Genomic DNA, 12,070 nt, shown 5'->3' with positions numbered 1-12,070 from the left:
GTTCTCTAGACACGCTATCCCATCAGTTCTCTCTTGGAAACGCATCACCTGAATTAAGGTAGTTTAGTCTTTCTCAGCATCAAAGATGGAGGAGCTAATAACTCAAATCTGGCATATTACAGGTCTGTTAATACATCCCAGTGTGTCTCTTTCTTAGCAGAACAATATTGCTGACTGGCATTGAATTTATGATCCATTCTCAAGCTACTTGCTTAATACCCTATAATTATTTCTTTATGAATATTGTAAATCAAATGTTCAAATACTCTTGAAGATGGCAAATAGCCACTACCCCCAAATTTCACTACCAAGATGTTCCAGTTTGTAAGTAAGCAATAGAAATAAATTCTGAGACTTTGCTCATAGCTCCCCCCCAACACCACCCAAAACAAACCAAAAAACCTATAAACAAAAAAAACAAACCGCAGCCAAACAACCCCACCAGTGCACATAACCAACAAAACTCCCAGAACTTCTGTACTGGAATTCCTCCTCACAGGATTTCCAACCCTTGCGCTCCTGTCCAAACTGAAGTCTTCTAGGTGTTTGAGCAGGGCTCTTGATTCTGTACGCACGGCAACCTAATAAGGACGTCACTTTCACTAATTAAAAATGAACCATTTGTTTATGCAATTTCTTCATTTCCTACTATAGAAGCACTCTTGCACTTTTCCACTGGATTCTCCCTCACTGACCAAAAGTCACTTACACTTCAGCTAAGGCCTTCCCAAGTGGAAGAGAGCTGACACCTTGCAGGTTTCAGTTCTGTATTTATGTGCTAAGATGACCATTCATTTAGCAACAGCATGGTACCATTGACTTTCTTTCAAATTGTGATCCATCTCCAACCCTAGTTTCTTCTTGGGAACTGGTGTATTTTTTAACATTTATGGGGTCTGTTTGGTGAAATCAGCATAGTGACTCAGCCCAGAAGCAGAAATTAGAAAAATACATGTGCAGACACTCAGTGGCACAGCTTTTTGGAATGCCAGATTTTACATACCCACAGAAGGTCACTGGTAGTAGAGCACAGTAAGGTTTAACACTTCCCAAATGCATCAGACATGCTGCAATTAACTATTATATCGAAGAGACATGTAGTAGGTCTTGCAAGTTGTCTTGGATGAAAATTCCACACCATCATGCCCAGGATTTGCCAGAATATGGCAGCTCGGCTGGAAGCATCTCTTAAAGGTTCCCAGACACAGACAATTCTCAGAACCCACTTGGACAAAGTTTCCAGACAGAAAAGAGGAGAGGGTGTATCGTTAGCAGAGCACTCCATACAGACAAAAGAGACATAAGTCTTGCTCTGAGCTTGGGTCAAAGCAACACTACCAACCTACCAATTCATAAACTGTATGGCTCTCACTCCAAGTCAATCGTTTAGAGACTAAAAAGTCTCTATTATTGTAGCCAATTCGGGTCAGAACAAAGGTCTATCTATACCACTGTCTACCTCCAACAGTAGACCTAACTCCATGCTCAGCAAAAGAGTAAAAGAATAAGGCAAACACAAAGTTTTTCCACTAACTACTCCCTAGCCCATGATCAATTAGCCTGACAATTGTAAGTTGCAAATTAGTAGAAACTGTGAAAAGAACAGAATTACTGGAACACTAGTACATATAATGTCACAGGGAAAAAAAAACAACACTCGACCATCCACTGACCCAACAATTCCCTATCAGACTTCCTTTTCACTATATATTTGAACAGATTTCAGACATTCTAGTTATTATGGTGTTTGTCAATTGTCCCCCACACTTCTTCAGCCAGCCTTATCGTGTTTGTATATTTAACTTTCCAGAGTTTATAATCTTTTTTGTTTTCTTCACCAGGACACCATTTCAGCATTTTAAAGGATGCCTTCTTGCTCCTGCAATCTTACCCTGCCAACCCTGGCTTATTTTCACTTTCTCTCAAGCTTTTATTGATACAGTTATTTCCTCTCCACTTCCCATGTGATTTACAGAAACAATAGCCATATACCCTGCAAAAGTTAGGTCTTCCATCTGTCTTACTTTCAAAAAGCTTCCTGATCTGTGTCTAGTTTTCCATTTTGAAGCTAAGCACAGCAATGTTAGAGAACTCTGGCTTGTCTTACTCCTGAAAGGATGCTGAGTCTGAGCATATTAAGATCCTCATTTCAGGGGAGCTCTTCAGCTGTTACTCTCTACATCATATCCTGTAAACCACTCAGAATTAAAGTCAAGCATTGCCCTCATGGGCTCCCAAACTTGCTGCTCCACAAACCAGCCATTGAGACATCTAAAAATGTACTCATCAAGTCTGGATGCCATTTCTGCCTCTTCTAGGTCGAATCACTGAAGTGATCCATACCTGCTTGCTTCTTTCCTCTACTCAGCCTGTTGTGTCACTACTCAGCTAAGCAGAAGCAATATTCTATATTCTTCTTAATTAAGTTTGGGACTTCCACTGATGTGAAGTCTGGATTGTTCCTTGATTAAATTACCTTGTTAAGCCATTCAGCTCCAAAGTGTCTTTAATATACAGAACTACTATCTATCTGCAAAGCTCATGACATTCTTCCTGAATATACGAAATCATGGGAATGTCCCACTGATCATCATTTTCCAAGTTTATGACATGAGCACTGTTAGGATCTCCATAAACAATTAGACACCAGTTCCCCCATGTCATTTCTTAGACATCAAGCATTCCAATGGAATGCTTAAACAATGCTTAAACAATCCATCAGTTCTCTCTGTTCCCTGTTACCTGTTCAACAGGGTTTGACCTTAACACCAGCGGAAGGGCTGTAAACCAACAGCACTCAAGGCACAATACAGCAGAGTGGCTGTTGGCAGAGGATTATCAGTAGTAGGCCCTTGACTTGAATTAATTTTCCTCTGAGTGTGAGGAGCTTGATCTTGTTGCTTCCAAAAGGCATGCTGCACAGTCCATTTATTTACTCAGGCATTTCCTGAGTGATCTATACTGCGGAATGGCCTTTTGTTTCTCTTTTTTCTGGGCAAGTTTATTTTTAAGTAGTCATCTCCCCCATCCCCCCAGTCCCTAAGGACATCAGCTGGCCAGTACCAGCTTCAGCACTTCATAGAGAAAGAGCCTTGATTTTGCAGTGAGCAAAACCTGGATCTTAGCAATCGAGGAAAAATATCTTCTTAGAAAGGTCACAACTCTTACAAGAATATCTCCTTGTGTTTGAAGTAGAACAGGATATTTAAAACTAAAACAGCTAGGAAACCAGGAGTGCTACAGTACATTACACGGACTTGATTTTCCATCTGTATTTTACAATGGTGTATCTCAATCTAAGTGTTTTGGCAGGAAATTAACACAAAACTGTAGCAACACCATGACAATTCTGAACAAGAAGAATTTTGTCTGTGGTTACCTAAGTGTAATTCAAATAGAATTTATAATCGCTATAAGAAACAAAGTAATTTTTAAACCTGTTCTGTAGTTTATAAACTGTGTCTACAGAAGATATAGGGCAGTCTAGAAGCAGACGACCTAACAGTCAAACTTCTCTGCATTTTTTGTATACATTCCAACTGGCCTATTTGGCCGACATTAGCTTTAGCCCAGAACTCAAATTGCTTTCTGGAGTTCCTTACTGAGGCTCCTTCTTAGTCCTGAAGCAAGGTGTAGATTATATAATATAGTAGTTTGTCTAGGTTTCAGTTCTGGTTAGTTTTTCTATCTTCTGTTGCACACGGGGATTCTAGTATTGACCTAGGTACACTGTTTGTGCTTTCTGTATTGCCATTTTAAAAGCTAAAAAGCAAGGAAGATTCAAATTACATTTTTCTCTCTTAGCTAAAAATCTATGACATGAGAGCAGGAAGTGGGGCTAGCAGAGAAACGGTACTGTGTGAGACAAACCTCCCTGCCGTTTAGTCCTGGAGCAGATGATAGAGAGGGGCAGAAAGGGACCCCTCACGGCGCTGGCTCAGCGTGCTCAGAGCTGTACCGAGCGCTGCGCACCACTGCAGCCTGGAAGCGTGAGCTGCCTTTTTTTTTTTATTCCTTTTAAAAAGTTTTCAGGAAGTCTGGGGGAGGGGCAATGCCGTTTCTTTTTTGTTATAATGGGCCCCTTTGTGGAGATGGAAGAGATCTGTGTGCCTGTGGTGCGCACGCTTCCCAGTGATTCCCAGAGTAACTTCCCAGGGCTCTTAAAAAACCCTGGGCCCCTGCTGTGTGGGGAGAACGAGAGGGGGCTGCTCCAGGATGGAGCTGATGGTGCTGATCAATGCTCTGGTTACTCGCCTGCTCTTTGTGTTACACTCTCTCATCGGGGTCTGGAGAGTGACTGCAGTGAAGAAAGAACCCAAGTACTGGCTGCTGGCACTGCTCAATCTTCTCCTGTGCCTGGAGACAGGGCTTACCCTCAAGTTTAAGCAAGGCAGAGGCTACAAATGGTGAGCATATCCCGCCGGCTCCGGCGAGCCCCTATTGCTTCTTTGCATGTACTTCGCTGCAGACGCGAGGCTGGCTTTGAGCGGCTGCTGCCCGAGTGGTGCTGCCCTCTCTTTGTTTCTGCCAGGCTTTCAGGGGGTTGCCTTTTCTCCCCTGCTGCACCTGGGGATGTGTGTGTGGCGGGGGGGAGGAAGCTGGTTAAATCCTGGCTAGTCCGTTGCCAAAGCCAGAGGGCTTTTAGGAGGGGAAGTTTTGTAGCAAACTACTTGGGAGTAGCTCTGTGCGTGTATCCATACTAACAGCTGAAAAATATGGGAAACGTAGCTACGTGAAAGGTACACGTCCTTCCCTGGGACTGCATTCCATATACCTGCTACTTGGTATAGGGAATTATTACTACACCACACCAATGCATGAATCAAAACTCAACGACAAATAAAAGATGAGCAGCAACCACTCTCGCAATACAGCAAGAGTGGCCTGAATATTTAGATTTGAGAGGCTATTGCAGAGGGGAACTTCAATGCATGAAAGGCTGCCAGAGAAATGCACAAAAAAAGTTAGTCGTAGCAGAGTTTGGCTAAGCACATAGGCTTTTACATCCATCTAAAGAACTGCTGCAGTCACCTACAGCTCACCAGCACTCAGCCAAAACAAACTCTCTGTAAAAAGGAAGTGGTCATGTAACTAATTGTCAAGATTTCACTAGGACCTATTTTTAAAAACTGAAACTGCAGGCAGGTGCTGGGACAAATCCAGGACCAGAGAAAAAAGAAATAAAGATTAATAATAAAAAAGGCCTAGAGTATTCCAATGATCTTAAATTTCTGCCCATTGCAACCTGTGAAACTCATTTTAACAAGCAGTGTTGTGTGACAATTTATACAAGTGTTCCATGCTCTAAATCTGAGTGTATTAAAATCAGTGATAAAGTCTGGGACACAGGAAAATTTAACAATGGCAAAGTTCCAAATGCACAGTTATGAGACAGGAGCAGAATGAGCAGATCCGATTCACTAGAGCGGAGACAGCAGCAGAGTCTTCATGAAGGAACTCTCGCTATGGCAGCTTTTGGAAATTCCAAAGCAAAATAGCTATGGAAAGCAAGATCCATTTTAGATGATGAATACATGTGCTGTAAGGGCTAAATTTAGCTAGAAGGAAATTTTGAAAGTAGATGTGTTCCAACAGTTTAAGCAGCATGGTAAAATATGTTTATAGGTAAGAACTGTAGACAAATGCCCAGCATCTATTTGCATTAGGATAACTCTGCTCCAGTGGAAAACACATTCAGAACAGGCAGTATCACCTGCATTTATAGAAAACACCTCCATAGACAGTCACTGATCCAAGCAGTGGGCAGACTGTGCCACAGGACTCTCCTGTTTCCAGGAGCCTCATATTCTGTCCATTCATTATTGACAAAAGACTTACTACACCAGCACAAAAATTTAAATGGCACATATGCAGAAAACAGTATTATTGTGGGCCTGGCCACATATTTCCTCTAGATTGCTCCTTCTGAAATAAAGACAGGGTTAAAGACCCTGAAGTCTCCTGGTCTGATCTGTTATCATTAGCTCAGCATTGTTAACCTGCCAGCTGGATAGATTTGTCATGTGCTCAAGTCCTACAGGAAATATTATAAAATATGTTACTCTACCATTTGAATGAGGTGTGTTCTCTCTCTCAAAAAACAAAAAAAAACCAAAAAACCCACAAAAAAAAACCAGCACACCAAAAAAAAACAACCAACCAACCTCCCCCCCAAGAAACAACCACAAACCAAACCCAAACCCCCCTGCAAAAAAAAAAAAAACCAAAACAAAAAACCAAAAACACAACAAAAAAACCCCATCCTAGACTAAAACCTCACTGAATCTCTTTTTTAAAACAGTAAGCAAAAAACCCCACCACCAGAACAAACAGCACACCCTCACCCTCAAAAAGAATCCCCCACCAAAAAAAACCCAAAAGCACACACACAAAAACCCCCAGCCCCCCAAAACCCCCACCACAACCCAAAAAATCCAAACCAGAACTATTTTAGAGGGAATTATTCGAAACATTTCATAGCAGCTCAGCAACCCAGTCATTTTCCCAAGCAGCAGTTTTGGTTTTATTTCTTTTTCTCTTCCTCGGTACTTAATCTCCACTGGAGAAGTCAGGGTTATAAAAATAAAAGTACATTCAGGGTAGGAACAAACAATAAATGCAACAACATTTGACCAAACCATTGCTGCAGTTACATGCTTGTAAGCAATTTAAATTCACTACAGGATATGCCAATGACAGGATAGAAGCAATCAAGCAAGTCTCCAGAGTTTGACTCCACTGCTCTGTCCTGGGCCATTACATATATGTGACAGAAAGGCTGCTGTGCACCTCAGCAGCATTGTAGTGATGCTCACTCCATACTATAGCAGAATTAGGTGGAACACTAGTCACATCAGACCTCATTCCCACTCTGAAAGGATAGGAATTAAAATACCAAACCACAACAAACAAAAACAAACAACAATCCACAAAAACAAAACAAAAAAGAAAACCCAAAACAATAAGACCACCAAAACAAAACAACCCCCAAACAAAGAACAACAACAACAAAAAAAGGAAAAAAAGGGGGGGGGGGGGGGGGAGGAAGCCAAGCCAACCCAAAAAAACCCAGTTCTGTGTTTAGTAAGAGAACATTAGTAACCCTCACAAGAGTCAGTGCTTGCACTCCTTGTAGAAGGAGTAATGGAACCTCTCTACTACTTCCGAATAAACTCAGCTGAAGAAGCTGAATAAAGCTTCATAAGTTACACAGAAGACTGTCAGGGAGAAAAGAACTAGAGACAGAAACCCTAAAGAATTACACATCTGCCATTAAAAATAGGGAAACAAGGCCAAGACCTGTTTTCATAAACCTTTTTAGCCTGCACTGAAAGATCTACTGAAGAAATTTGTTTAGGCAAACTGATGCTATTTCTACCTTCACTGTGTCAATGCACAGGGTTCTGATCAACAGCCTTTATCCCAGTATCGCTCAGTGAAGGGACTTAATGTATTAATTCACCCTTCATGAAATCAGAAAGAGCATGTTAGCTGGAGGCCTTTTTTATTTTAAGTACAGAAAATGCTGTGATGGAAATACAAACAGCAAAGTGCCTTTGGTTATTCTTAACGAGATCTTAAACTTCCATATGTGATCTTGGATGTACAAATAAACCTATGATTCATAATACTAACAGCATGAAGAATTTGGAAAGAATATCAACTCTTACTTGCAGTTATCCTATTTCCTAATAAACCATATGGTAGGAGGCACAAGATACTTTTCAATGCAGATAATGATAGCATATATGGTATTTACAATGTGATGTAACACCAAGCTATCTTTTATTTTCTTCCACAGGTTTTCACCAGCAATATTTTTATATCTGATTTGCACAGTACCATCACTATGGCTACTAGAAATTCATCATGGGACTCAGGTATTTGTCATGAGACAAGATGGACTAGTTTGAAATTGATGCATTATTTGATGGGTTGAATTTGGGCATTCAGACAGAAATCTGCCAGGTCTTCTATTTTATACTGGTGGGTCTCCCAGCCCAGCTACAGCTAGACTATGACTACTGTGCACTCCCTAAATATGAAGTCATGAGCCTTATTACTAGCTGAAAATGAGACCATTTATTTGCACTTATCTGGGGAATTGGGGACTAGAAGTTTGAAAAACAGCCTTTCACCCCCAACTTACCAGGTTGAATCTTCATAAGGATGGTGAAAGAATTTAATTGCTTTAGAGGCCTTTGTAAAATAAAGTGTGAGTTTCACAGCCCTTACAGGCAGATATCACAACTCCAAGCAAGCCAAAATTGAGACAAGTGTCACTGAAAAAGGTCTTAAACTCAAATTACCTCATGTTTCCTGCAACCTAGAAGAATACTTACAGATTACTACCACAGATAGCTGGCATGGTAATTTGTCTGCCAGTGTTTACATCATTTCTTTGTGCTGTGTAGTAATCTAGGATGGCGTGTCTGGATTCCAATTTAGGACTAAAACACATGGTAAAATTAAGGCAATTGTTCTTTTGACAGATGGAGCCAGTTAGGGCCAGAACAGAGCCAGTTAGCTTAGCAGCTCATGTTGAGTGAACCACCTCCTTATAGGCTGCTTTCAAGCCCCTGTAGCACTTCCATGTAGTGAGAAGGGGCTTCTGTCTATCCCAGAATTTACACATATGCAGTACCTTATATCCACAACAGAAAAGGGCCTGATAGAAACAAGAGCAAAAAATAACAGAAAAAAATACATAAATTAGACTAAGAAGACCTAGTGCCTCATTTTCTCCTTTGAAACATCGTTACAGCCCACAGAAGCATAATCAAATATTCAAAATTGTGTTTACACTGAAAATGCCTGAGGCTTTTTCTAAATATTAGGAATTTATTGTCTTCTTGTTTTGCCAGATCTCCTTAAACAGTCGCAAACAGGTAATGTGGATATTGAGAACATTTGTCATAGTTAAATCTCATCCAAGAAACAGGCTAATTCTGTAGTCAAAGGCAGCAGTTTATTTCCCAAAATGATGTTAGAACATGGCATACTTTGTTCTTATTGATATACTGCTACTGTGCATGAAAGAGGGAGTATATCAAGTTAATAGCTTAGTTTATACCTGGAGAGACAGGATAGAGTTCTGGAAACACACAATCTAACAGATTTAAAAACAGTACTTCCAGAAGGGGAGCAGCCCTCCTAATGATCTCAAAACCAGCACCCAAACTAGTACTACTCCTGATACTAAGGTATTGCTGGGATTTTCCTTATTAAAATACTAACAGATGATTACGTAGTTGCTAAATTCACACACTTAATATATATATATTATGAAAACAGTTTGTGGTCTTTAAGGCAGTAGAATTTTGATCTCATATTGAAACTTTGACAGAAAACATCAACTGCTTAGGTTGGTGCTGTTACTTGAGGCTTGTGCTAATATGCAGCTTCTCTTCCTGAAGACAGAGGCAATTCTGCCCAAGTACTGCAGAACTGGACATAAGTAATACCATTCATATATCAACAGTGAAATACTGCACTGTGTAGGAACTACTGCTATGCAGTGAAGTATTTGGGGATGAAATACATGTTTGAGAGAGACCATAAAGTAAATTGAACTGTACTGAGTGAAAAAATTGCTGTCTGCAGAATAGTGTCAAGAAAATTAAAGCCATCTGATCCATTAAAAAAACCCCAAATATTCTTTCTTAATAAAGTATGACATCTCAGATAAACAAATTCCTCTATTACCTTTCCAAATGCCTGGTGCATCACTGTCACAGAAAGTGATAAATGACCACCTTTTGCAAGACTTACCCAGCTACCAGTGCTGTAGTGAACATAGGCTTCCCAGTCAATAATAAGGTAGATACTTGGCAAATACTGTATTTTTAACTACCTTAACTTGAATATTCATTACTTCCTTAAAATGTCAGTGCCCATTCCCTTAGCCTCATTCTGAGCTGGGATTCCCTTATCAGCTAAAATATAGTATATCACTCTCCTAGAAGTGATCTTACATCTTTCACCATTTCTCTTCCCTCCCAAATGCATCATCTTCCTCAATTCAGAAATCAGCTTAAGCAATCTTTTCTCCCTGTTTTACTTTTCAGCTGTTCTATATGACCAAAATGAAGCAGTCATGGTTGCTTTGAATTTCTGACATCACACATGTTACCATAGTGATGGGCAGTCTGTTTCCAGCAAATTGCAGAGAACAAGAGGTGTACCTGTTACTTAGCAGAGGGCCTGCTTCAGGGAAGGGCTAGCTTCTCCCATGCCATACTCAGGCTGCAAGCCGTACATCAAAAGGATTGAGGGTACTCCGCATTTGTGTTCAAGTACCAAGTTTACTATTTCAACGCTGGACCCATTGTGAAAAGTTTTAGCTAACCTTGGTTATATTTGGGAATAATGGATTGCGAATAACATGCAACCAGAAATTTGCTGAATTAGCTCAGTTTCAGGTGTACCCCATGCACTGACAGCAAGCTCTTTGCAGGCCATATACTAGGACAACTCTATGTCATGCAACAGAATTTCTGGTTTGATTAGATATTTTGTAAATCAGAGGAATGAAAGCTACATGTCAGAAAAAAAAAAAATGAAGTAAACTAAGCTAGAACTTATGCAAAACATGTACAATTTCTTCCTGTTTTATTTTCGCACCGTTAAAAGACCTAGGCATTTTTGTTTAGCTATGCACACAGTGTTGACACCTAGGAGTAACCTAGGTAAACTGCATTTATCAGCTGCCTGTGAAATTGAGCGTTTTCCCTTGCCACATTCCCATTAAGTCACTGCACATACATAATTGGCTAGGCAAATATGCCTGGCACCAGCAGTCCTATTTATATGCATATACATGACGAAAATAAAGGCTCTTCTCCAAACTTCCAAGTGAATCACCACCACGATCACCACTTAATAAATATTCAGAGAGAAACAACCAACACAAGATATGAACATACTTAAATTAAAAATCAGGAGCCTACTTAAACAACTGGCTTTGCAGATGCAGTTTTCCATTTCCTGCCTACATGCAGTTGAGAAGAGATATGGACCTGGCCCTGAGGAGTGCAATTCAGTCAGAGTTTGTGGAACCTTGCACTGAAATAGTAACCCTGCCCCCCTCCCCACTCAGCTTGAGTACTTGCAAAAGTTACATGTAATGAACCTACAAAAGACACCGATAAAGTGAGTTAATTTTCTTAAAGAAATATTCTCTGCAGATTTGTGCCAATGGGGCAGGGGATGAAAAAGGCATGCTTTCCTCCACCTCTGCCCAGTGCTGTGAGTTGGTGATTCCTGCAGCTTCTCCACCCGGTGCAGAGGTTATGCAGACCAACTGTGAGAGCTGTCTCCCCTCTGTTGTTGTCACAGGAGAGCCATGGCATCTGCTAAGCAGCAGCCATGCACCTTGCAACCCACACAGTAAAACTGCTACAGGCTCCTGTTTCACTCCTGTCCTTCAGACTCCTGATTTACTTGCTGGGAATTCTCAGAGTGTTTGGGAAGGGATGTCCACCATCCTTGCACATACAGCAGACGTGGCAGCTTTGGCAGATCCATCCCTGAGAAACAGGGCTTTAAAAAATGAACAAGAAATCTCCAAACGCTGAGGTGTAGTTTAATGCAGGTTCATGGCTCACTTCCTCTTACCTCTACCAGACCAGGCAGGGGAGCAGAGGAGAGAACTCAAATGCAAATGAAAGGCTATCAAAGTGAATTAGCCTTCCTCCTCCATCACAAGTTAGTAACGCATTTGCTCTACCAGGACAATTTGTTACAAGGTATATATTAACTTTTTAATATTCTGGGGTAGTTATGCCGCTTACACAGTTTTTAGATCATGGTTTCCTCAGCCAACTGTGTCACACTGCCTGTGGGGGTTACTCAGAAAGGCTGACTTTGACCTCAGAGGCTGGCCTCCATAGGCTTTAGAATTTTCTACAGGCAACAGATAAAAAGATATCTCCAGAGCACCAGTTAAATTTTGTTTCCAAAACATCCTCTGAACAACCTGTTCTGTCTCTCTCCCTTGGTTAAGGGGCTAACCTAGTGAGATAAGCCCTACAAGGATGTAGCCAGACAGAGTAACAGCCGCTCCATCTCA

General features: G+C 40.9%; 1 protein-coding gene across 1 annotated transcript in view; it reads left to right on the top strand.

Annotated features, from left to right (window-relative positions):
* The first annotated feature begins 4,081 nt into the window (after window positions 1-4,081).
* Window positions 4,082-12,070, top strand: part of TMEM26 (transmembrane protein 26) — a 14,746-nt gene continuing 6,757 nt past the window's right edge. Inside the window, exons 1-2 of the mRNA XM_010019852.1 lie at window positions 4,082-4,406; window positions 7,802-7,880. Of these exons, the coding sequence (XP_010018154.1) occupies window positions 4,216-4,406; window positions 7,802-7,880 (270 nt within the window). The 5' untranslated portion in view covers window positions 4,082-4,215. The remainder of the gene's footprint in view (window positions 4,407-7,801; window positions 7,881-12,070) is intronic.

This window comes from Nestor notabilis, unplaced genomic scaffold (genome assembly GCF_000696875.1).
Source record: "Nestor notabilis isolate BGI_N333 unplaced genomic scaffold, ASM69687v1 scaffold4198, whole genome shotgun sequence".
In the NCBI taxonomy this organism is placed as follows: domain Eukaryota; kingdom Metazoa; phylum Chordata; class Aves; order Psittaciformes; family Psittacidae; genus Nestor; species Nestor notabilis.
The sequence above is the reverse complement of the archived record's forward strand: the minus strand, read 5'-3'. Positions and strand labels throughout refer to the sequence as shown.